Below are 25,886 nucleotides of genomic sequence, written 5' to 3'. Positions count from 1 at the left end.
CCTGCACTCGGCACTGGTGAGACCGCACCTCGAATCCTGTGTTCAGTGTTGGGCCCCTCACGACAAGAAGGACATTGAGGTGCTGGAGCATGTCCAGAGAAGGGCAACGGAGCTGGGGAGGGGTCTGGAGCACAAGTCTGATGAGCAGCGGCTGAGGGAACTGGGGTTGTTCAGTCTGGAGAAGAGGAGGCTGAGGGGAGACCTCATCGCTCTCTACAACTGCCTGAAAGGGGGTTGTGGTGAGGTGGGGGTTGGTCTCTTCTCCCAAGTAACCAGCAATAGAATGAGAGGAAATGGCCTCAAGTGGTGCCCGGGGAGGTTTAGACTGGATATCAGGAAAAATTTCTTTACGGAGAGAGTGGTCAAGCATTGGCACAGGCTGCCCAGGGAGGTGGTGGAGTCACCATGCCTGGAGGTGTTCAAAAAACGTGTGGACGTGGCACTTTGGGACATGATTTAGTGGGCGTGGTGGTGTTGGGTTGATGGTTGGACTTGATGATCTTAAAGGTTTTTTCCATCCTTAATGATTCTGTGATGACGTGATTAGTATTAACTCCCCCCCCCCCCCCCCCGCCCTTTCCCACACATCCAGTCACTGGTGTCAGTCCTCCCACCCTCAGACTGAGGCTATCCCCTAGAGGCCTCTCCTTTCCTAAGCGCTCTAATAGTCACCCATTCACTGAACAACCCATTGCATACTTTGTTTTAGCACCTTCATGAACTATCACTTGAGCAAACATTCACTCCTTTATCTTGAGGTCACCAGCCTCAATCCACACCACCTTGGTAGCAACAGCTACACAGAACTCTCCTCCTTAGGAGCATTCGCAGTAACAAGCAGAGAAACTACCAGGGGAGTATCTTCGACTGCTAGGGATCTACGTACGGTACCTGAAGTATCCTGAAAAGTGACGTTTTTGTAGAGCAAGTACCAAGAAAAGTAATTATAACTTTACAGAGACAGAGGTGTGGTTAAGTTAAAGATTCTTAACCAGTGATATCTGCTAGTGTGACGGTGTGTATCTTAAAAACCCACTTGTTTCCTTATAGCATCTATTTTTAGGAATGCAGCAGATTCTTAAAATCAACTTACCTTTAGCTTTTAACCCAAGAGATTAAACTAGAGATTCTTTTAAAAAAAGTGTGTTTCCTTTTCAATTGCCTGACCAAGTCCTAACAGTCCTTCCAAACCATCCCCATGGCTCTTTTCTGAATCTTCAGTTTTTCATATAAAACTGTCCTTACAGGCCAAGTTTCACTAATACTGTATCAATACAGATAAATTCCAGAGCTGGTCATGTTAAGGGAGAATGCGAGACATGAACAGTAGCACTCTTGCCAGACCATCTCTTACCAACTAATCTATCCTTAACGAAGCAGATGACAGTCCTGTGAGACGGCAGCTTCTTAGTGTGACCTACATTCTTCCATTCTAGATGAAAGCACAACAAATGCAGGCGAATGCTGTCACACATCACGAACAAATAACACTCTGCGTTGCAGGGACATTAGATTTAGGCAAGTCCACAGTGACTAACTGATATGGGGGACTCAGCTGAATATTCATTTTGGTGACAAATCCAGTACTCTGGCTCATATCCTCCCAAATATCTGGCTTAATCCCCCCAGAACAATAGAAGGCCATTGTTATCCAGCCTGACCTCTTGTTGGGAAAGGCCACATACTGTGAATCGTGCACATCTTCACCGTTTGCAGAAACGGGGATCTTCATGCCGCACTGCTGCCTCCCCATCCGCAGTTACCTTGCCTGAGCTCTCCGAGCAGCCTGCCTCATATTCCATCCACAGCCACCAGCCCGTTCAGAGATGAACAACAATGTTCAGAATCATAAGATTCAGAACTACAAGAGTGAAGGACACTCTCCTAACTTGAAATTCTTTTTGAAGTGTTCCTGTTTCCCTTCAAAGCGGCAGACAAGTTGTAAGCATGCAAGCTTCCTTTGTTCATCAATTCATTTCAAGGATGCATATTAAATCTAGGTCAAGACCACAGCCTCCTAGCGCACCAAAAATTCTCTCACTACTAACCTCACTTGAAACTTCCTCAACGATCATTCTTCAGAGATTGATATTAAAAATCACAAGTCAACACCTACATGTTAATTCTGGAGTAAATCATCACAGAATTCAATATTGCTACCAGAAATTCTTTAAGAGCACTTGGGGACAGTATTAATAAAATAATCAAATAATCAAGGAGACAGAGGTGTTGTGAATTGTCTGTTCTTCACATATCAGGTTGCCGCACCTACATAGCAACTGTGACCTTCCACCCCTCCACTACTCATCACCTATATTTAAAAAATTAATCATCTTCAGAAACGAATCTTGAGAACTCTTTCACTCCACTTTACTCCCTCCAATAGAGAGAAGCCCAGTACCTTGCTATTATGCACTGGATACTTGCAGATGTAAATCTTTATATTAGCTGGAGCAGTAAGACTTTTTTTTTTTTTTAATACAGATTATGTCCACACAGTTAGGTCTCAGAAGCCTCAAGGCTGTAAGCAAGCAAACGGTATCAACATGTCAAGAATTCCATGAAGCTGCTTCTCCTCAAGTGGCATCGTTCAGATGTTTAGTAGCTCATTACAATGTGAAGTGCTGTTCATCCCCATACCTGGAATTAAAACAGCAAACCCAAATAATCAAAAGAAAAGCACCATTACCATTCAGCACACAGACGTAGTTGAGGTCCCATCACATGTACCTGCTCGGAAGGCATTTTAAAACGACACTGCCCCTCATTCAACAATGACATGCCACTGACTTACCAAGAATTTTATGTATCTCTCAAGTTCCAGCTCCCTTACTCCATCTACTGCATACATTTAAATACTAACTTGCAAACAAAAATCTAGTAAAGTTTATTTGCAAAGATTAGCACAAAATACAACTTTTCTGTAAAGTGAAGATAATGACTCCTCCCAGGGAGGAACTAAGATAGGTGAGCTTAAGAACACTAGCGGTGCCTGACCGGAGGTCTGCTGGGAAAGGTGTCTTAGCGAACTAACGCTAAATCCACAACAGCTCAAAACAACCCGGTTTCTAGTAACTTTTCCTTCAGGCATCATGTCCTCCATGTTCAAAGGGATTGACAACAGCACAGGCACTCATGCCTCAGCAATTCAAGCCACAATTTTGGGTGATTAACAAACGCACCGCTGGTGATTTAAACTGACAGAGATGGCTGAGGCAGTACAAAAGAACAACATGGTTTTCTACCTCTGCCAAAGCAATGGCGTTGGGGACTTCGGGTGAGCTTGAACTGCCGCAGCTATGCCCGTGAACCCTCCAGGGTATTAAAGGCTGAGCAGCACGCTATGGCCACATCCAGCAGCAAGTCAGCTGCCAGCAAGCGAAGCTCCCAGGACCAGAACGTCAGCCAGTGGGCTATGAATTCATGGCACGGCTTTGATCTCATGGTTTTGATTTCAGAGCCAGCACTCTCCGTATCAGGGCCTGGGCAAAGTTCAGGAGATAACAAGGGCAAGGACCGTTTCCTGATAAAATGGATGCGACACCAGGTTCTGGACATCAAGTGACAGCCATTTCCAACAGTTAAGAATCAGGCACATTTAACTTAAGCATCAATTCAGCAGACGTGTTCAAAGCACAGCTGCCATGAATTCTGGGTGGAGTGAGTCCAACATTCACACCAAGTAGACTAAAATGGAGATGCCAGACAACGACAAAAGTTCAGAGTCTCACTTTGGTGCAAGTAACCTGTCACATACAATAGGAACAGAAGCCATTTCTCAGGCCAGAACCAGTTATAAAGCCTTCTCATCCTCTCCTCCCCTTCTGAGCTGCCTACATCTCATTTATAAGCATTAATACAACTTTTGTCTAGTGAAGTGTAACTATATACAGCCTGTAACACCCAGGGTTACACAGTCCTTGATGCAGCACGCTGTGTGGTAAGATCCGAGGTGGCCACAGAAAGCAGTGTGGCACATCAACCAGTGAGGGTCCCACAGGATCTCTCTTCATTTACCAATATCACAGAACCACAGAATCACTAAGGTTGGAAAGGACCTTCAAGATCATCAAGTCCAACCATTAATCCAGCGCCACCATCATCACCAAACCATGTCCTGAAGCGCCACATCCACACGTTTTTTGAACACCTCCAGGCATGGTGACTCCACCACCTCCCTGGGCAGCCTGTGCCAATGCCTGACCACTCTCTCAGTGAAGAAGTTTTTCCTAATATCCAATCTAAACCTCCCCTGGCGCAACTTGAGGCCATTTCCTCTTGTCCTATCGCTGGTTACTTGGGAGAAGAGACCAACCCCCACCTCACCACAACCCCCTTTCAGGCAGTTGTAGAGAGCGATGAGGGCTCCCCTCAGCCTCCTCTTCTCCAGACTGAACAACCCCAGTTCCCTCAGCCGCTGCTCATCAGACTTGTGCTCCAGACCCCTCCCCAGCTCCGTTGCCCTTCTCTGGACACGCTCCAGCACCTCAACGTCCTTCCTGTAGTGAGGGGCCCAACACTGAACACAGGATTCAAGGTGCAGCCTCACCACTGAGGCACAATCACTTCCCTGCTCCTGCTGACCACACTATTCCTGATACAAGCCAGGACGCTGTTGGCCTTCTTGGCCACCTGGGCACACTGCCGGCTCATGTTCAGCCGGCTGGCAACCAGCACCCCCAGGTCCCTTTCCGCTGGGCAGCTCTCCAGCCACTCCTCCACAAGCCTGGAGCGTTGTGTGGGGTTGTTGTGACTCAAGTGCAGGACCCGGCACTTGGCCTTATTAAACCTCATACAGTTGGCCTCAGCCCATCGATTCAGCCTGTCTGGATCCTTCTGCAGAGCCCTCCTGCCCTCCAGCAGATCAACACTCCCACCCAACTTGGTGTCATCTGCAAACTTACTGAGAGAGCACTCGATCCCCTCATCCAGATCATCAATAAAGATATTGAACAAGACCAGCCCCAGAACCGAGCCCTGGGGAACACCGCTTGTGACTGGCCGCCAGCCGGATTTAACGCCGTTCACCACGACTCTCTGGGCTCGGCCATCCAGCCAGTTCCTCACCCAGCGAAGAGTAAACCTGTCTAAGCCACGAGCCGCCAGTTTCTCCAGGAGAATGCTGTGGGAGATGCTGTCAAAGGCTTTACTGAAGTCCAGGTAGACAACGTCCACAGCCTTTCCCTCATCCACTAGGCGGGTCACCTGGTCATAGAAGGAGATCAGGTTGGTCAAGCAGGACCTGCCTTTCATGAACCCATGCTGGCTGGGCCTGATCCCTTGGTTGTCCTGCACGTGCCCTGTGAGCACTCTCAAGACCAACCGCTCCATGATCTTCCCTGGTACAGAGGTCAGGCTGTCAGGCCTGTAGTTCCCAGGATCCTCCTTCCGGCCTTTCTTGTAGACGGGCGTCACATTGGCAAGCCTGCAGTCTTCTGGGACCTCCCCTTTTAACCAGGACTGCTGGTAAATGATGGAGAGTGGCTTGGCAAGCTCCTCCGCCAGCTCCCTCAGTACTCTCGGGTGGATCCCATCAGGTCCCATAGACTTCTGTGTGTCCAGGTGGTTTAACATGTCCTTAACTGCTTCCTCCTGGATTATGGGCGTGTTCTTGTGCTGTCCATCCCCATCTTCCAGCTCAGGGGGCTGAAAACCCTGTGGATACCTGGACTGGCTATTAAAGACTGAGGCAAAGGCGGCATTAAGTACCTCAGCCTTGTCCTCGTCCTTGGAGACAATGTTCCCCGCCATATCCAGTAGGGGATGGAGGTTCTCCTTGCCTCTCTTTTTGTTGTTAATATATTTGTAGAAGCATTTTTTATTATCCTTTATGACTGTAGCCAGACTGAGCTCTAGCTGGGCTTTTTTGACCCTAACGAGATCCTTGTACTCTTCATGAGTTGCCTGCCCCTTCTTCCAGAGGTGATAAACTCTCCTCTTTTCCCTGAGTCCCAGCAAAATCTCCCTGTTCAGCCACGCCGGTCGCCTTCCCCGCCAGCTCTTCTTACGGCACATGGGGACCGCCTGCTCCTGCGCCTTTAAGATTTCCTTCTTGAAGACTGTCCAGTCTTCCTGGACCCCTTTGTCTTTCAGGACTGTCTCCCAAGGGACTCTCTCATCCAGTGACCTGAACAGGCCAAAGTCTGCCCTCCGGAAGTCCATGATAGCAGTTTTGCTGACCCCTGTCCTTACTTCGCTCACAACTGAGAATTCTATCATGTCGTGGTCGCTAAGCCCAAGACGGCCTCCGACCACCACATCTCTCACCAGTCCTTCTCTGTTTGTAAACAGCAGGTCCAGCAAGGCACCTCCCCTGGTGGGCTCACTCACCAGCTGTGTCAGGAAGTTATCCTCCACACACTCTAGAAACCCCCCAGATTGTTTCCTCTCTGCCGTGTTATACTTCCAGCAGATGTCCGGTAGGTTGAAGTCCCTCACAAGAACAAGGGCCAGCAAATGTGAGACCTCCGCCAGTCGCTTATAGAATGTCTCATCTGTCTCTTTGTCCTGGTTGGGTGGTCTGTAACAGCCTCCCAGCAAGATATCCTTCCAGGAAAGGAATTTCAGAAGTTATGTGAAAATACAGTTCAAATTCACATGTAAAAAAAAAAAAATCTCTGCTCAGAAAAAAACCTAAAGCTTCCTGTTGACACCACCTACACTGCCACTTAGGTCTATGGGACCACATACAGTTTCAACACAAGCAGTCACTTCTTCCAGAAAAAAGAAACTTTATCATTTTGTTATTCCAGCCGCTAAACCTTACACAAGGCTCCCACAAACAAAAGAAAATGAACAAAGGAACTATTTTAGTGATGTTTTATGCATACCAAGAGACAAAAGAGACAATAAGGTTTTTATTCACAAGGTAGTAAGGAAAAAAAAAAAAGGAAATTAAGCTCAAGCAAGAAACAGTACTCATTTCAGAGTTCTTCCCATGCAGCAATAATCTCTGCTTAGTGTCGGTTAATTCCAGGTTTGAGGGATGATTTAATTCTCTGCCATTACATCTTTCATTTTCTAATATACTCAATAAAATTCTGGCCCAAGTAGCAGAGTTCTGCCAGCCACCTTTACCAGCACGTATTTTTAGAGAGGGCATCACATGAAGCAGCCATACCTCCCTGTGAACCCCTTTGTCAGCGTAGCTCGGTAGGTCCCATACCCAAAATCATGTCAGGGAAAGGTCTGGACTCCAGGAAGCCAACAGTCCACGCAAAAATTCACAACTAATTGGAATTCTGCTCTAAACCACCAAGCATGCGCACTAAGTATGTTCAAGTTCAATCACAGCCAATTAAATAATTTTTTATGCATGTCAGCCTACTTATGCTATATTTGTTAGCTAGAAAATAAATATGGTACATGAATCTGCTTTCCACACAAACGGCTTCTATCTATGAAACAGAAATTTGTCACTACTCGGTGTAACAGTAATTTTGTCTTCAAGTTATATAAAAATAAAATTCAAGTTAACACTTACCCTGGCTAATTTATACCCATCAGATTGACCAGACAGATAATACATAAGCAAAGGGAAGTAGATTGATTCAGGAAAATCATTAGCTTTGTCAAAGAGGCAGGTACAGTGTCTTGGAGGTCATTAAAAAGATTCAGCCGGTCAACCTGTTATAAATACTTAGAAGCTCAAGAAGTGCCCAGCAGCCTCTCAGCCTTCACAACTTCCGTAACTACGACTTACTGCAGTGCAGAAACTCAGACCAGTTACTTCTTGTTTCAAGAATTAAAACTCCTTACTGCTATAACTACCGAAGAGAGCAAGGAGAGACCATCACTTACATTCACCAACCAGACAACTTGCTGGAACATGCACTTTCAGCAGAACCCACTGACCTACATTTGATTAGTTTCAGCCACACCAGCAGATGAAAGATAAAATACACTGAAACACCCCCAAAGGTACTACACAAGGATTTCAAACTTACAGCAGCAAAACTGAGGAATCGGTGATTCTCCAATCGTTTCCAAAGAGATTTTGACATTTGCTTCCATGATGCAGCACTATCAGTATTTGAGAAATGAAAGCTTGTAATGCTTTACGTGCTTCACAGTAAATCTTAAGTTTTTCAAAGATTTTAAGGCAGTGCAGCTTCATGAGGCCCAGGTAATTACTGCACTTGAAGTTTTAAATGCTTTCTCTGGTGAAACAGTCTACCAGCCACCTCTTCCAACTCACTGAAAAGAAGGCACGTGCTTTTCAGTGACTACTTATTGCTGGTAAACCAAGTTTCTTTCCTTACAAACAGAAAATATTACCCTTATTTATGAAAGTACCCTAACTCAAGCTACCTAGACTACAGCCGCAAGTGAAGTTTTGGCATTGTTAGCATTAGATATGCACTGACACTACTAATGCACCGAGCACTGCAGCCTGGAAGCACATTCCCATTTACAAGAGGGTTGGAGATAAGCTGTGAGCCAGCCCTTTCTGCGTAAAGTTTTCAATACGGAATTGCTGGTTAAGGACACACCTCTTATTTCCTACACAGACTCCAAAAGATGGTATTGTGTCGTGTTAAATATAGTATGTTCAACTTTGAAGCTCCATTGCTTGCACTACATCACTACAGTTCAATACGTATTTAACTGAAGCAGTTGCCATATGACTTACGATGTTTTCAGTTACTGAATATCAACTTGCACATACACTGCAATACTCAAGTTTCATAGAATGTTTTAATTTATGAACCCTTCACCATCAAGCAGCACAGAAACTTCACAGAGTCAAAGCACAGCAGCAGGTACTTATCCTTGGTTTAAACCAAATTCTAGGACTCTGTAAGACAACTGCCACCCGTCAAGCTATACGGCACAGCATGATGATGAAAGCTCCTCCAACTCCCTGCTCTTGGAGGGGATCAAGTATTGTAACCCCAGATGTTTCCACGCAACCTCTAGGCTCTCCAGCCAGTGAGATGAATGGCAGTGTTGTCAGGAAAAAAGTTTGAAGTAAAAAAAATGAAGTAAAAAAAAAAAAGGCCTATTGCTACAATATTGCCCAGAAGCATCACATTTGTCAGCAAGTTTTTAGCTGTTACTGATCCTGTGACACTCAAATGGAATGCATAAAGAGAGCCTGAGAAATAGGAATTGCATACTTTTGAAAGGGTGGAAGAAACCTGGAAGAATGTCACACGACACACCTAGAATCAAAAGTTATTGCTACCCCAAAACATTGGCCTCTCCCAAGGCAGCACCGGAGGCCATACGACTCGTTTGTATTCGTTAGTTTGCTGTATGCTGCAACAAGGTTAGCATACATTTCCCCCAACAAGAGGGAAAAAGCCTCAAGCTAGCAGCTTGCCAGCTCTCAACTCCAGTGAAATGGCACTGTGCTTCAAGATGATGAGAACAGAAGCTCACTTGCAAGGCAAACAGAGACTGCCGGTCTCAATTTTCATGGAATAAACCCATTCCCCTTTGCACTGAAGGGAGCCAGGAGCGGCCGCAGTCAGCCATCCTGCCTCAGCAAAGGACCTGCTCTAGCTCCCTGTATCCCACATCCATTCTGCAACAAAGCACCCAACTACGCTCTTGAAAGGGACTGTGCTAGAAAATGACATCAGGATTTACATGGAAAGAACTGAGGTTAAAGGACAGTTTTACGGTGCTGCAGGGTGAGAAACCACAATGCTGACAGCAACTCTGACCAGAGAGTCACCTGCTCCGCGTTCGGCAGCACTGCTGAAGCTCCTGCACAAGCTAGATGAAGAGCACCTGAACTTGCTCTGAGCAAGACATCACATGCCTTCTTTATCAGTTGTTTCTTCTACCTCTTAAGAAACTACTTTGTTAGAAGCTCTTTACAAAGCTGGTGGCCATTACCTAATGCTCTGAAGATCAAAAGACGACTTCCAGCAGGAATCTCTCCAGGCTGTAGTGCTTTTGATACAGCAGTGGCTCTAACAGACATGGGGAATTCAGATCCCCAACGCAGGTCCTGTCCTGGCATCCAGGACCAACAATAATTCCAAGGCAGGCTATGGAGCATGGAGCCACAGCAGGGCCATGCTAACTCGTTGGCTTGGGGTCTCTTCTAGAAATATTTTCGTTATCCCAAGGACAGCAGTCCCATTAGCTGTCTGCATTTCTGGTCCAGTCACAGACCACCCTCATGACAATATTTTCCTGGCCTGTATCAGGAATAGTGTGGCCAGCAGGAGTAGGGAAGTGATTGTGCCCCTGTACTCGGCACTGGTGAGGCCACACCTTGAATACTGTGTTCAGTTTTGGGCCCCTCACTACAAGAAGGATGTTGAGGTGCTGGAGCGTGTCCAGAGAAGGGCAACAAAGATGGTGAGGGGTCTGGAGCACAAGTCTTATGAGGAGCGGCTGAGGGAACTGGGGCTGTTTAGTCTGAAGAAGAGGAGGCTGAGAGGAGACCTTATTGCTCTCTACAACTACCTGAAAGGGGGTTGTGGCGATGAGGGTGTCGGTCTCTTCTCCCAAGTAACTAGTGATAGGACAAGAGGAAATGGCCTCAAGCTGCGCCAGGGGAGGTTTAGATTGGATATTAGGAAAAATTTCTTCACTGAGAGGTTGGTCAGGCATTGGAACAGGCTGCCCAGGGAGGTGGTGGAATCACCATCTCTGGAAGTGTTCAAAAAACGTGTGGATGTGGCGCTTCAGGACATGGATTAGGGGACATGGTGGCGCTGGATTAATGGTTGGACTTGGTGATCTTGAAGGTCCTTTCCAACCTAGTGATTCTGTGATTCCTAATACCTAGGTTGAATTTTCCCTGTTGACACTTGTGTCCACTGCTTCTTGCCCTCAGCAGTGGCCTCAGGCCTGGGACCCAAACCTGGGCAGCTGCATCCTCCTGGTTCTCCAGCTGGGTCAAGGTCTAAAGCACGCCAGGGCACATGCCCTGTGGCACATGGCCACCACGACTGAGCAGACACTAGCAGTCTAACACTCGCAGGTGGAGTTTCTGAGCCTCCTTCATGCAAACCACCAGCATTTCTGCTCACTGAAGCAGGAATAAGAAGCACCAGATTTTCCAGAGAACTTACATTTCTGGTCCCAGCTGTCCTAAACATACCATCATTAAGTACAAAACCCAAAGAACTAGCCAGAAGTATCTATTTTTTTGCCAGAAACTCGAGTAGCTAGGGAAAAAAAAAATCATTTTGTTGTTTACTGGCAAGATCAAAAAGTTATGTTGAGATGAAAGCATTTCACAGCATATTTAATGAAGCAGAAGCGTCAGTGGGATTCATTTAACCAACAATTAGACAGCTATATTTGAGCCACACATCTAGGCTTCTTCTAAAGTGACAGAGAAGCACGCGTACGGACTGCCATGTTCAGACAGATGGAGTTTCTTATTTTCCTTCGCCCCAATTACAGAAGGAGCCTAGATAGCTAGCCCATGCTGACAGTTCAGCTTTTAACGAGCTAGTTATGCTAGAGGAATCCCATTTCAGAAAAGAAGGGAAGAGGAAAGAGGCAGGCTGCAGCAAGCCTTTGGAAGGTGTGAAATTAAGATTGCTACCTAAGGAACTGGTAGCATCTAGATACTGCTACCAATATTTAATTATCACAGTTTAGACATTTACTATAAATCTGCAATAGCAAAATAGTTTAAGAAGCGCAATGAAGTTGGTTACCTACATGGAAGCCAGCTGCCCATGAGATTTGGTGGTGAGGAAGACCAGGCAACATGCCTACAATTAGAAGGGCAGGCAAGACGACACTTAGCCCATCAATACATGAGGTATCAACAGGTTAAATTCATATGCCTGAAGTTAATAACTGAACTTCTGAAGTAAAATGTAAAATCACCTTTACTCTAGAAGACTGAAATGCTGGTGAGACCAAGTTAAGACGTAACCATTTCAGAGGGCAGAATAACTTTTTATTCGGGATGACATGAATGTTGCCACAAAACAGTCACAAGAGTTTGATCTCATAAGCCACAGATGACACAACTTGACAAGACCAGCTTTAACAAACCTTCTGATAGCCTCATAAATCAAAGGACAGGCAAGGAAGCAGTACCGTACCCTGACATAAAACGGTAAACAGATGAAGTTATCACAGTACTACCCATCTTCATAACCACGTCTTTTAAGGGTTCTGAAGCTCAGATCTTGGGCCAAGATGGCCTCCCACTGAGGATGATGCTGATCACAGCCCTGTCGGATTGTGGTACTAAAGGGACTCCCAGTACATAAAGCAGTACGTCAACACCAGACCCACATTATCGGGAAGAGACTGTTGCCAGCACTCCCCCCAGTCCAACAGCTGCTTCAGCGTATCTGCTATCTGTAGAGCTAATCATCAGTCTGAATATGAAAGAACACCAGTTTGAAAAGCATCCGTGAGGAAAAAGCTGTACAGGTCTGTATGCCAGTGTAGGTATTCCATGCTTAATGGCAATCAAACAAGCAGGCCTCTCTCAGGGAGCATTAAGTCAGATTTTGGAAATGCAAGACACAAATGGGTACTTCTCCAGGTTACGCATTATAAAACAGTCACAATCCCAGTGGGAAAGAAAGCCTCGAGTTGTTTTAGCTACAGAAAAGAAGAAAAACATGCAGAGACTTCTAGTTAAACCCACACAAGACTTCTAGTTAAACCTACGCAGAAAAGAAAAACCCACACAGTTAAGCTGTACCAAAACACTAAACATTCAAGAAGACTTGCAGCAGCAGCTCTGGTCCCCTTCTCATTTCCCCAGGGCCAGACACGGAATTCCCAAAGGACTGGGAATGTGACAAGCCCATTCTTCACAAAGCGTTTCTGAAGTACCTTACCTCCTCACCAGGGTTACCCAAAATCCTTCTCCCCGTGTCATCAGAAGGTCATGTAGCAAAACGGGCACCGGCTGCCGCTGCCAGGAGAATCCGTGCAACCAGCTCTCATCCAACATCTTTCCCAGGCATTTCTCATCCCCAGGTGGGATGAAGTTCCCTGGCAGGAGCAGCCCGCTCCCAGCTGTCATCCTTCCCGAGATTCTCCTGCTCTTCCCTCCATGCCGCCGCTAACAAGCAAGAACATGCTGCCCTTCCTCAGCTCCAGAAAGGAGGAGGACAAGAGCAAGCTGTTGCCATCCGAACGGTGGAAGCAGCCCACACCCTGCTCCCGAGGGCTGCCAGGAGCAGGTACAGTCAGCGTGGCCTGCCAAGACAAAACCCCACGCATGCAGCACCGCTGGACTACAGGCAGCAACATCTGCAACACAACCTAAAAAAACACCTTTGAGTTAGGATTATTTTTTTTTCCAATCCCCTGATGAAGTATTTACCAATAGACTCTCATCAACAGATTCTCTATTTAAATATCAGTATTAACTTTACTGATAGGTAGAAAAGGTTAAGCATTTTCTCAGGATAATGAGAGAGGAGTAACAGATTTTTCTTTTGAAAGAGGTAAATCAAGAAGTCAAGATGAAAACACTTCTCTGCATGCCCAGTTGTGCTTATCACTCAACAAGGCACTAAAAACCAGTCCTTGGTTTCCTAAAATGAAGGCTGCACCTATGCACCGAATCCAAAACACACTTTACCCTAGAAAACATTAGCAACTTCATCCACTCTTTATCTTTGCCACTTACTGTTGAAGCGACAGTTCAGTCTCCTCCCAGACACAGCACTGGCTTAACTGGAGCAGCCAACCTCCACACACTCCTTCCCATTCGTCTCCATGTCTTCTGATCATACTTAGCACATTCAGCCAACAGCTGCCTATTAGTTTCAGTTGAACATAAATAGCATGTCAGTGCAAGGACACACAGAAAAAGGAGCAGCAGGGCTACGTGTCCTGTGCTGCCACCGCACAGGTATGTGCCTGGAGAGGGAGCTCAGGAGCATTCTCACCCTTCACTAACCGGTTTTGCCCTGAGGCAGTGACAGCAGCAGCACAGGGAGAGGAGCAAGCCCAGTTTAGGGTTTGTTTCATACTGGGGGCAGGGAGGGGCTGCTGCCAAGCGCTTTGTACCATGGAACTGCAACCCTAAAAGTGAATTTTCAGTACGAGTGCCACCTATTCCGGTGTTTCCATGTCCCCAGATGCCCTATGCACTCTGCCAGTACAGATTTATACGGTAACATAAGACGACAGATCAGGCAACTGATCCAGCTCAGCTGAAAAAATAGCTATGTTAAAAAAAAAGTTTCCAGCCAGCTCAGTTCCTCAGCTCTTCACCATCCACACGCTTCTCACCAGCGCCATGAGGCACACACAAGCAAAACAGCTGCTCATTATCCATGGCCCTAGATTAACAAAAACCAAAACACCCTCAATCATACTGTATCACACCGTAAGTCCAATTTGCTCTGTAACCCTTCTCCTGGGCATCCCAGCAGAGATGAGGAGAACCACTCTCTCCAGGCCAAAGAGAATCTGTTCAGCCTTCAGCAACCAAGAGCTGAGGGGATTCCCAAGCTCAAGACTGTATCTGGAGCATCACGTCCCACAGCCACTGATGGATCCACCTCAATTTTCTACTTTCATTCTGAACCCATTTATATGGGTAACAGTTTTGAACTAAAAGAGGGGAGATTTAGACCAGATCTAAGGAAGAAATTTTTGGCAACGAGGGTGGTGAAGCCCTGGCCCAGGTTGCCCAGAGAGGTGGTGGATGCCCCATCCCTGGAAACAGCCCAGGTCAGGCTGGACGGGGCTCTGAGCAACCTGCTCTGGGTGAAGATGTCCCTGCTCACTGCAGGGGTGGGACTAGATGGCCTCTAACAGCCCCTTCCCACCCAAACCCTGCTGTGATTCTGCACTTTCCCCTCCAAAATTTCCCATGACAGCAAGTTTTACAGCTCAATTACCTCTAGGTAGAAATGGTTTTTCATCTCTTGCTGCCTGATGATTTCCATGTCATGGAAATGACTGAACAGGAGCTGGGGTGGCGTTTTTGTTAGGGGGGTGATTTGTTGTTCTTTAGGGTTTTTGTTTTCTTTCTAATTCACGTGCTCCATGCCAGGAGTCAGATACAGACTGAACCCACAGCCTGGGCACAATATAAACAAAATTCAAAGTTGCTTGCTGCACCAACAAGCTATAGATATGAGACAGAAAAAGGAATATCAGGAAAAAGCAAGCCAGTACTTTCAACTGCTGTAGTAATACTTTTTCTTTGGATCCCAGAAACTACTTGTTTTTCCAGCTTCATTGCAACCACCATACGTTTGAAAGCATTTTCACAATTCAAAACATAATTTCCGTCTAGTTTGTTTTCCCACAATCGACCAAATTTTTCCCCATTCTCTCCTGGGACTCCTTCCTTCCCAATATTAATATATCACAATCATGGGCAAACAAAATTTCATGAGAGGTATGAAGAAACTTGTTATATTTACTAATTTTGATATCTGAGGACATATTTTTAAAAATATTTCACTGCTTAAATGTACCAATAAGCAATGATTCCAAAGCAAGTGCTCACCAACTCAAGATCACCTCCAATAAAGGCCAAAGAAATAAAAAAACTGAGGAAAAAAAGGATTTCATCAGAAAGTAGTTTTCATATACCTCTGCATTTAAAAGAATATCGTTTTGCACACTCCTAGCACAGCTTTGGCATCAAGACCTTGCTGCGTTCAGAATAAAATATGGGGTGATCAAACCTCAAAAATCATACTGCTTTTTCCCCCCCCCCCTTTGGATTTGTGAAGTTGCAGTCAGCACAAGTAAAGACCAGAAACACAGAACACAACTGCATCTTCAGTATGAGTTAAGTCCACGGAAGCTTTCCCTACATCAGTGGCATTTGGAGGGAACCTCACAACGATCACACACGCTTTTGTTCTCTTGAGCACATTACTAGAGGTAGTCAGATTCCATGGGAAAACATTTTTTGTGACTCATCTTAATTTGCATTTTACTTAGTCAAACAATAGCAATTATATGCTTGAGTTCAGTTTCGACATTCAAAATTTTAGACAGCCATCCTTGCAAGAACAGCCCTCTCCGCCCGCTTATGCCCAGGCAGCGAAGGCCAGCGCTTTACCTGCTGACCCCGAACAGCTTCACAAAGCCTGCCCGCAGAGCTCCAACAGATCATTTTTCAACGCTTCATGTCAAACTGTCATCAGCTTGACACGTTGAATGCCAATAAAAAAATTACTAAAGAAAATTAAGATCTCAAGTACACATTGACTGAAGTTACTTACACTAACATTTTTAACATTAAAAATAAAGAAATCTGCCGGTAGCATGAGTGGCAGCAGAAAAAACACTAAAATGAGTCACATTTGGGGAGAGGGGAGACCAGGTAGCAGTCTAAGAGAAGCCTCCAGTACTCAGTGCTTAGGAGCACCAGGGAGCAACACCACTGCCCAGAACAGCTACCACTGACAGACCTGACCCAACTGTAGAGCATCCATAGGGCACAACTGAAATTTCTAAAACAAAACAAAAAAACCAAACCCCCCCCCCAAAAAAAAGAGAGAAATACCATTAAAATGATTTTTGCGCCACAGAATTACTGAAGAGCTATTAAAAAACAGGGATGGTTTGTGATAGATTAAGTCTCCTAGAATTTACTCCCTTTCTACCTCAAAACAGCAACACAGCATTTGAGGACAAGGCCTCTGCTCTCTCTGGGGAGGTTACGGTGACTTAGGGATTCTTGCAGAAGAGCAATCTGGATTATTTATAGTACCTCTAGACAGGGTAATGAAATCATTCACACATGCACCTCATCACATCCAAAAGCTTAACCGCTGTTTTAGCTTGAAATATTAGATTGAAGTGATTCAAAGTCAAACGTTAAAGAGAGTATACCAAATTACACTTCTAGTAAATGATATCCAAATTGCCATCACAGATCACACTTAATCAGTCCTTAAAATGTGTAAAGATGAAAGTAAGCAAATGTAAGTTACTAATGTGAAGTAGAAATACATTATTATTGTATCTTCACCTACTTACATATGTAGACAAGCCTTTGGTTTTACAGAATTAAAACACTTCCCACCCCTCGTATGCTATATACATGGGCTAGTTTCAATATTCTTTGAGATCCATCTTTTCCTATAAAGACTAGAGAGACCGAACCAGTCCCTGCTTACAGCCAACAGTACTACTGTACATTTTAGAGGCTTGACTACCTCAGGTTCTTGGTGGAGCTCAGTGTAAACACAAAAGCATGAATCAGAGCTAACAAGTTACCAAGTATTACTATTTTTTTTAAATATAAGGAGAGATTCAGCCAATAAGCCAGTCACATTCAATGTCATCTACTGTGTACACAAGTGCTTTGGAAATAGTATTTCCTTGTTGCTACAGGTCAAAGACTCCATCTGAGGTTTTTCCTGAAACTCTCCTCTTCCAGCTGCAAAACCAGACCAAGTTGTGCTGCTACTGTGGCAGAATTTATCACAGCAGGGACCGCCAGGCAAAGCACCTTTTCAGGCTCTGTGTTACATCGCTGGATTGCCATTGTTACTGTCACTGCTGCGGCAGAGGAAAACCTGAGAAAGTCTAAAAACCATAGTTACCAGTGGTAATTTGGGATAATATTTTCAGACAGGTTACTCAACTGCTTTGTTGTAATAATGCGGAGAACAACTAAGCAGACAGGTGTTTTAACCCAGTTCAAGATTTTTTCCTTCATGTTTCTGAAGGGGCTGCTTTTTAAAGGCACTAACGTAGTTTTCCTTTCAACTGACACTGCTTGCACAGGACACTTTCCCACCAGGTTTCCTCATTAACCAATTACTTACAGAAGAACTAAGGAAACAATACATTTAAGCCATCTTTGGACAGTTAAGCGCCTGGAATTCAGCACCACATGGAAAACCTATTTGTACCCCCAAAGTCTGATAAATCCCACCATGAAGACACAGGTCTGACACACTCTGACACACCAACCAGTCATCAAGTGGTGTTCACAGCTACCATAACTAGACAATCAGATCAGAATTTAGGAAATAAAACTTGTTTGCCTTCAGGACATGGTTTAGGGGACATGGTGGTTCTGGATTAATGGTTGGACTTGATGATCTTAAAGGTCCTTTCCAACCTAGTGATTCTGTGGTGTACATGCACTACAAACAGTTTCTTTTATGTACTCCAGAAATAAATACCTACTAAATTGGTTTGACCATTGAGAAATGCTTCCAAACTCTGCACGTGCACACTCGCTACTAAACCGGCTGGTATTCTGCTTGAATGCTCAAAAACTGCAGTCATACAGACCAAGAACTAATTACTAAAATCTCTAATCACTAAATGCACAAGCTCTCTGGAGCAAGAGCCACCATATATCCGCTGACTTCTTAACTAAGACATTGACTATTTTTAACTTTGAGAATTGAAGTAAACCTTCCCAGCAAACTCAGAAAGCAACAAACACCATGTGATCCAGGCGAGGATTTGCCAAGTGGCACAGAATTACGCTATGGCCACGGCAGCAAAATAAATACTGCCTTCCATAGTCAAGGTATGCAATGTTAAGAGACAAGATTAAACAACTGTCATGCACCCCTCCCCCCAAACAATTAAGCAAAACCCCAAGTTGAGGCCCAAAGAGCCTTTAGGCAACAACTGTGTCTTGACACTTAGTTGTCCCAAATATACTTTCTTTCACTTCAAATTACCCAAGGCTTGCTTAAGAGCATCTTTTTACATCTGTAGTCTGAGCTGAAATTTTTAGGGTGAAGTTTCGACATCAATGAGGAAATATACAGGAGTATACTTACACCTAGTACTAAGATTTACACTGATACTCTGTTCTCCTACCCTCAGAGAACAGCTGTATGGCCAATCATTTAAGGGTTTTATATCAAGCACAGAGACAGATCCAATTCAAAGCCCCCCCCCCGTATCTTCTTTTTTCCAGATGTTTGATAAGTTATCTGCACGTTACACCAGTGGGTACTGCAAGAAAGAATGGAAGCATGAATTCTCTTAAATTGCCAGAGTCAGTCACCTAAGTTTGAAGCTGCTGACCTGACCTCTTCATCTGCAGAAGAAGACCATCTTCAGAAGAAGACAAACGAACCACTATGACAGAGCTAGGGAGAAAGAATGTTAGGTACAAGGCCAGTCTCACAGCACAGATTAAATGGAGAAAGGAAAACCTAGAAAAATACATGGCCTTCCTTCACGACGTCAAAGAAACTACCTTAGTCAGGAGCTGCACACCAACGAAGAGCTAAAGTCAGCTTTGCCAGAGGCCCGGCGGCTCACTCACAGACAGGGAAGGACAGCTTTGTTGGGTGAGAAAACAGACCCCACCCACAAGTGTCATCATTCCTGCTAAGCCACATCAATAGCGGTGAAGATACTGTGCAGGGATGGCAACCCTCCTCGCCTGTGCAGGGGCGAGAGACGAAGCAGCAAGGGAAAGAGCTGGGTGGGCTCTCGCTGTGGCTGGCAGAGGGTGTGGGGGTCAAACTGCCAACAAGCCCCAAGGGAGGGAAAGAGTGGGTCGCTCAGAGTCACCGACAGCGGAGAAAACGGCCGCGATCAACTGCAGAGAGAAACCAAACCATGGTTTGGTTTCCCAAACCTGCAGCAGAGGCGAAGCGGGTGCCGGGTGTGACCAGGGCGGCCGGCTCTCCCCGGATTTCATCTCGACAGCGAGGAGGCGGCAGGGTGGGGGACACAGGGTGGGGGACACAGGCGGGGGTCCCCGGGGACGCTGGGAGGCGGGTGCTGACACAAGAGCAGCAAACACGACCAAAAGCTGCGAGAGGCAAGGCAGAGAGCCGGGGTGCAGCCCCCGGGGAGGGCTGCAGGAGCCGCCGGAGCGGGCCCGGACCCGCGGGACAGGCACTGACCGATGGTGGAGATGAAGGTGGTGTTGAAGGCATCGTCGGAGAAGCGGAAGAGCACGCAGGTCTTGCCGACGCCCGAGTCCCCGATGAGGAGCAGCTTGAAGAGCAGGTCGTAGGTTTTCTTCGCCATGGGGAGGCGCGGCGGCCGCCGCCGCCCGCTCTGGCCCCCTGCTCGCCCCCCCCGCCGCCGCCCTCGGTCACCGGGCGCCCCCGCCGCGGGTCCGCCCGCCCACCCCGGCCGGCAGCACCGGCCGCGCCGCTCGCGAGGGCGGCGGCGAAGGAGGTGGAGAGTGAGGAGGAGGGGGCCCACAAAATGGCTTCCTGTCGCGGGGCGGCCCCGGCGCCTCGCGCGCTCCCCGCGCCGCCACGGGCCCGCTGCTCCTCACGGGGAGGCGGCGGCGCCCGGCCTCATAACCCCACGATGCGGTTCAGCTCGGCTCGGCTCGGCTCGGCCCGGCCCGGCCCGGCCCGGCGCGGCTCTCCGGGACGGCGGCGGCTCCTTCACAGGCGCTGCCGAGGCTGCGCGCGCCGCTCGGTAACCGCGCAGGCCTCCAGGCGGGGGCGCGCACGCCCTTGACGTCAGCGCGCGCGCCCCTGGCGGCAACGGGGCTGCAAGGGAGGGCAGACGGCGCGCGCGCCCGCGGCCCGCCGCAGAACCCCGGCGTGGTGACGCCACCCGCGCTCCCGGCCGCGCGCCAGGGCGGGGCCTGAGGGGGGCGGTGGCGGACCCGCCTTCCCACCCTTGCGCCGGCCGGCCGGCGGCGGAAGTCCCGCCTCCCCGCCTTGCTCGCCGAGCCTCCCATTGGGTGACGCTCGCCTGCCAGTCTCGCCTCCTCCCCCGGGGTGACATCACGGGGGCGGGGGGTGCGCAGGGCTCGAGCGCGACCCTCGGCGGGGGGCGGCGGGGCGGAGGCCGCCCCCTGGCGGCGGGCGGGTTGAGGTGGTGCCGGTTCCTCACGGGCACCCCGTCCCGGCTCCGGTGCTCCCCCCTCTGCCCCGAGACAGGCCCTGGGCCCGGTAGCCCTACCGCGGTGTTCCCGGGCCCTGCCAGCCCCCTCAGGGACCCGCCGCTGCAGCCGGCGGCCTCCCTGGCCTGGGCCCCGCCTGCCCCAGCCGAGCCTCACCAGGCCACCTGCAGCTGGCGCCGCCTGCAGCTTGAGCCACTGCCACCGGGCCCAGCACACGGGGCCTGGGCCCTGGACCCCCCGCTCCTCCTCCCGGGGAAGGCGAGGGGCGGTAAGCCCAGCCCCACAGCGGCTGCCCGCCTGCCGAGAGCCGGTCTGAGCTCGGCACTGGCTGGGGACGGGCACCGCCGTGGCATCGCTGCCGGGGGACGAAGGCCGTGCCAGGGCCCTGAGCACAAACAGCCAGGCAGCTCCCGGGAGCTGGGCCCTGCGCCGCAGGACGTCCCGGGCAGCCTCGTACAGGCTCTGCCAGAAATGGGGAGTGAAAACCAGACAAACCGATGGGCTGGAAAGGGGGGACTCAGGGACTTGGCCTCCGCAGGGAGCCCAGGGGCCTCCTGCACGCAGTGTGTTTGCAGTGGATCCAGGCGGCTCCATGGCAGGCACTGGGTCAAACCATCAGCAGAAGTGAAGATAATTCCTGGTAGCTGCTACCTGGGCAGTCGGGGCATTCAATCACAGCTCCCCCTCTTACCAGACTGGAGAGCAAACCCTCCTGTAAGAGCCAAGCTGCAGAGTCACCATCGCGAGGGGCTGCTAGAGACCCCATCGCTTCAGCGTGGGGAGGAGCAGCCCTTTCCAAACAAGTGAGCACTCGCACACATTCAAACCCAAGCTGCCTCACCATGCCATCCAGCACGCTGCCAACTGCAATTCACTGCCTTAATTATTAAGTATTCTGCCATCAGTAATTTCCCGCTGTTTGAAGGATGAGTTGCCTCAAAAGATTTAATACGAGTCGTATCCCTCCCACCCAGCCCCTCCCAAAGTACAGCTCTGAAGACAGGCACTCCGGTTTCTTTCCTTTGTATTTTGATTTCTCAGCCTGCACGGCTCCCACTTGCAGGCACGCTTCGCCTGCGGCGAGTGGGGTACAAGCGTCTGTCTCAAGAAACTTTGAACTCTCACAGCAGGTTATCTCCAGGAGCTGACACAGCAGATAGGGCAGCAGTTTGCGGCTTCGCAAGGAAGGTTTATTTTTAGTGCTTTGCTAGATGAGTTTAAGGACACCGTATGAAACGCTGCCTGCCTACAACCGAGCAGATAAGGAGGAAAACGCCAGTATTCATGGAGGGCTCCACAGTGAAGGCACTGCCACAGGTACCGACTGGGGACCCACAGGCTGGCAACACCCAGTCAGTCCCCAAAGGTTTATCAGCGGAAGCGCATCGCTAGATATTTGCACCAACGTTTACAATAACCTTTTGTCCTGGAGAGTTTCTAAATGGACTTCAAAGAAGTTTATCTTGTAGGATCCTAGAGAGGAAGCAATACAAAGTCTTGCATATCCCACTGCAAACAAGACAAAGTATTTTCCATCTGATATCTAAGACTAGCCCTGATGTTAAATGTTACCCGTGGAGGGAGCCGGTCCTGCGGGAGACACCCCACCAAGGACAAGGCCACCCTTGCTCTTTGTTGCTCCGTGGGTCCTGGTCAGGAGACCATCGCTGCAGAGCTAGTAGATTTGGGGATGTCCAGCAAGAGGCAGGATGGTTCTCCCAGCTCTCCTCACCACATCTTCATAAGGATCTTCTGTCCTGTTCTCAAGAGGGCTTTGATCTGATGTGATGAGGGGTAATTACCAAATTAGGAGGAATGCGGTGGAAGGGGAGAGCCAGCAGCACCCGGCAGCCTCTTCCCGGCTGTCAGAGCCTGCTTGCCAGGAACAGCTGAGCAGCTGGGGTTGCAACACCGCGCCGCACATGCATGCCCTCCAGATCTCGCCATGGGGAGGGGAAAAGTGAATCACAAGCGAGTTGTGCAACAGTATTTAAGTTTGGGGACGTTTGCTTGAGGAGAGCGGCAACATGCTAGGCTTTCTGGTTACTCAGATCCTCTCACAAAGCAGGGCCCAGCCCTCGGTGTACACAGGGATGGAAGAGATCTTTGTCACCCAGGAGGCACCAGCAGCCTCACCATCGCAGCAAATAAGCAGCTTTGCTTTCTCCAACTCTGAACTCCAGCCACCCCTCCGGCTGTGGGTACATGCAGCACCAAGCTGCCTTTTTGATTTTGCTGTTGTCATCAAGGCAGGGAACTCTAGATAAATAAATACCAAACTATACCCAGGAGCTGTGTGAATTTTTTGAGAAGAAGTGGAGAACCCAATGTAAGAAATAAGCTTCGTCAGAAAGATGAATTCCTGAGGAGGGAAAGTAAAAGTGATGCAAGGAGGGTCCCCTGCACTGCTTTTCTTTTTGCAGATGCTTGTGTATGTGGTACTGGGTCTCACCATGCTTCCCAGCCACCCTCCTGCTCCAGCTGATCCGCACAGCCAGGCCGAGCAGCTTCTGAAAAGGCCATGGGCAGGTGTTTGGAGCAGCTCCTACTACCGCTGCTGGCGGCGCTGAACTTTTACCACCTTGAATCCCACATCCCTCCCATCTGTCTCCCAGGCAGGGCTGTAGTGGACAGCCAGAGAATAAGAGGAATAAGAAAGTCAGCCCCACGTCCCTGAAACAGGGACCCTCTCCCTGTTTTCTGTTCCAGCTGGCACCACCCTGTCGAGAGCAGAAGTACGTGGTCAGCACTTCCAGGCAGCAGGGAGGATGCAAAGGTCACGCAGAGCCCAGCGCCTTTGGCAGAATGCTTGGTGTGCCGGGCACGTCTCTTATTTCTGCACAGTCACCTCGGCTTGGCTTCTGGCGAGGCAGTGCCAGCACGGGTAGCTCAGCAGGGCTCTGCCCAGCGGCGGGCAGCGCGCTTGGACGTGTCTGAAGAGCTTTCTGCCCTTGCCGCTGCCCGGTCTGGCCCCATGCCATGTGACGGGGCAGACCTCAGCCATGCGCTCGCAGGGGCCCCTTCCCCAAATTTAATGCTTAAGGACCTCGGTCTTCCCATGCTTCTGCCCCCTCCCAGGACAGCTCCCCCCTCCAAGAGGTTCTGCTGCCAAAAGTTTCTGCCCTCCAGTTGTAGCGTCACTTGCTTATTCTGGGTCATGATCCCACACCGCTGGCGAGCAGGGGAAGAAGGATCCGCATTGTTGTCGTCAGTGCTTTGCAGAGCCAGTCACTGCCTTGTTTTCTAAGGTTTTTCACCAGGGAGCAGAGCAGCGATTAGAACAAGGGACTGAGAAGCGATAATTGCCGGCTCGCCTCTGCTGCTGAATGATGCTTTGACCTCCGGCAAGAGGCAGCACCGCTTTCCCCCCGGTGCCCAGGGACTCGCTGTGTACCTGGCACAGAGGTCACTGGATGAAGGGCTCTGTAGAAGCATGTTAACAATAAATAAGTAGTTGCCTAAAAGGAAGACGAAGCATTGGTCCCTGGATCCGTGTAGAAAAGGGCTCGCCCCATGCACACTGGGGATTTATTCTGCTTAGAGGAAGGTTTGGAGGGATCTCAGCGGGAGCGTGGGAATGCCTCAGTGCATTTGTTGAGCACTCTACAACCAGCGCTCTGCCTCTTTCAATTACATCTTGCCAGCAGATTATTAAATCCTTTAATCTCTGAGCAATGATGCTGATCTAGTTGCCTTACAGACATTGCTCACACCACATCTGTTGAAAACCCAGATCCAAGATAAAAGCCGGGAGCCTCCCACATGGTTGCCAGCCACCCCTTTTCCCCCTCTCTCAGCTCCTGTAGGACAACGGCAGAGATGGGAAGAGGGATGGTGGGGCACAGCCCGGGGCTGCGGGACCTCGGCAAGTGGCTGCAGAGTTCCCCCAAGTGATGCAGGAGTTGGGGCAGAGCCGGGACGCGGCGTGGGGGCCACAGCCAAGAGGCATCGGGCACATGTAGGTTCCCAGCCTGCAGCCCCCGAAGCCGGGCAGGGCTGCAGCTCCTTTCAGCCCCCCATTGGGGGGGGGTCAGTGATCAGCGAAGTGGCACAAGATACCGCCAAGCCATCCAGCCCCACATCCCAACAGGATTCATCTTCTGGGGCCGCGTCAGTGGGTCGTCTCCTCAAGGGCAGCCCTAAGGGCCTGCAGGAAAGGCAGCACTTTGCAGTAGCTTTTATTCCTCGTCTCCCGTTCATCAGGAGATGTAGCTCATCACTCACCCGGCTGTTTTAAGAGTCTGGGGGTCATTTGGAAAATAGGCAGTTTCCTTTAACGACACGCCTGTGAATGGGAAGGTGTTAGAGCTCTGTGCCCTGTGCTGGCTCCCGTACCACCGCTGCCATCTAATTATAGAGGAGTCAGCTGCCGGCAAACTGATCCATCCTAAATCCAGGCTTAGTATGAGCTGCGCTTGCCCCTCCAGCTCCCCCCGCTTTCGATATGGGGTGAATCTTGCACCAGAGCGATTCCCTTGCTGCCTTCCTGGCTGGCTGTGGGAGCTCCCCTTTCCCTGCCTTCCTGTGCCACACCCAGGCGGTCTCTGCTGTTCTACAAATGCTCAGGTTGCAGTCCAAAAAAGCCAGAAAACCTCTGATCTCAGCCCAAGGAGTCACGGCTGGTCAGCACCAGGGATGCTCGTGGCAGCCACCTGCGGTCTCCATCAGCAGAGCTGGCCTTCCCCTGCTCCTGGCTCCCCCAGCCCATCCTGCGCTGACCTTGCTGCTTGCGCTGCCTCTTTCCGTAGGTGTCGTGGCCGGGAGGTGGAGGCAGCCTGGTCCTGCCTGCAGCATCCAGAGGGGACAGCCAGGAGCCATTTCTTCCTCCAAGGCCTCTACAGGGGACCTGGCTTGCTGGGTATGGGGTGCCTGGGGAGAGGAGGCGGCGTTTGCAGCGTGGGTCGGGAGGATTTAGCAGAAGCTGGAGCCTCATTCTCAGATACCTTTTGCAGAAGCGGCGTGGTAGGACACATCTCTCAAGTCACAGAGAAATAGAAAGGTGCCCCATGCCGAGAGGGGAGACATGCTGGGGGTGGCAGCAGGGGGATCCCTGTGCGGGTGGCCTTTGCTCTTGGAGGGGCTGCAGTGGGCGGCCAGAGCAGCTCCAGGTCCTGAGGGGAAAAGACTGGGCAAACATCAGCTGGTCCAAGCATCAGGC

At 49.3% G+C, this 25,886-nt stretch overlaps 1 protein-coding gene across 1 annotated transcript in view; it reads right to left on the bottom strand.

The window, feature by feature from the left end:
* RAB10 (RAB10, member RAS oncogene family) overlaps window positions 1-19,890 on the bottom strand; it is a gene marked incomplete at both ends in the record, with an annotated part of 48,091 nt that extends 28,201 nt beyond the window's left edge. The window contains one exon of the mRNA XM_081997402.1: window positions 19,764-19,890. Within this exon, the coding sequence (XP_081853528.1) occupies window positions 19,764-19,890 (127 nt within the window). The remainder of the gene's footprint in view (window positions 1-19,763) is intronic.
* Between the last annotated feature and the right edge of the window lie 5,996 nt (window positions 19,891-25,886).

The sequence above is a fragment of the Phaethon aethereus genome, assembly GCF_964289735.1.
Source record: "Phaethon aethereus genome assembly, chromosome: 3".
NCBI lineage: Eukaryota > Metazoa > Chordata > Aves > Phaethontiformes > Phaethontidae > Phaethon > Phaethon aethereus.
This window is presented reverse-complemented; position numbering and strand designations above follow the sequence as displayed.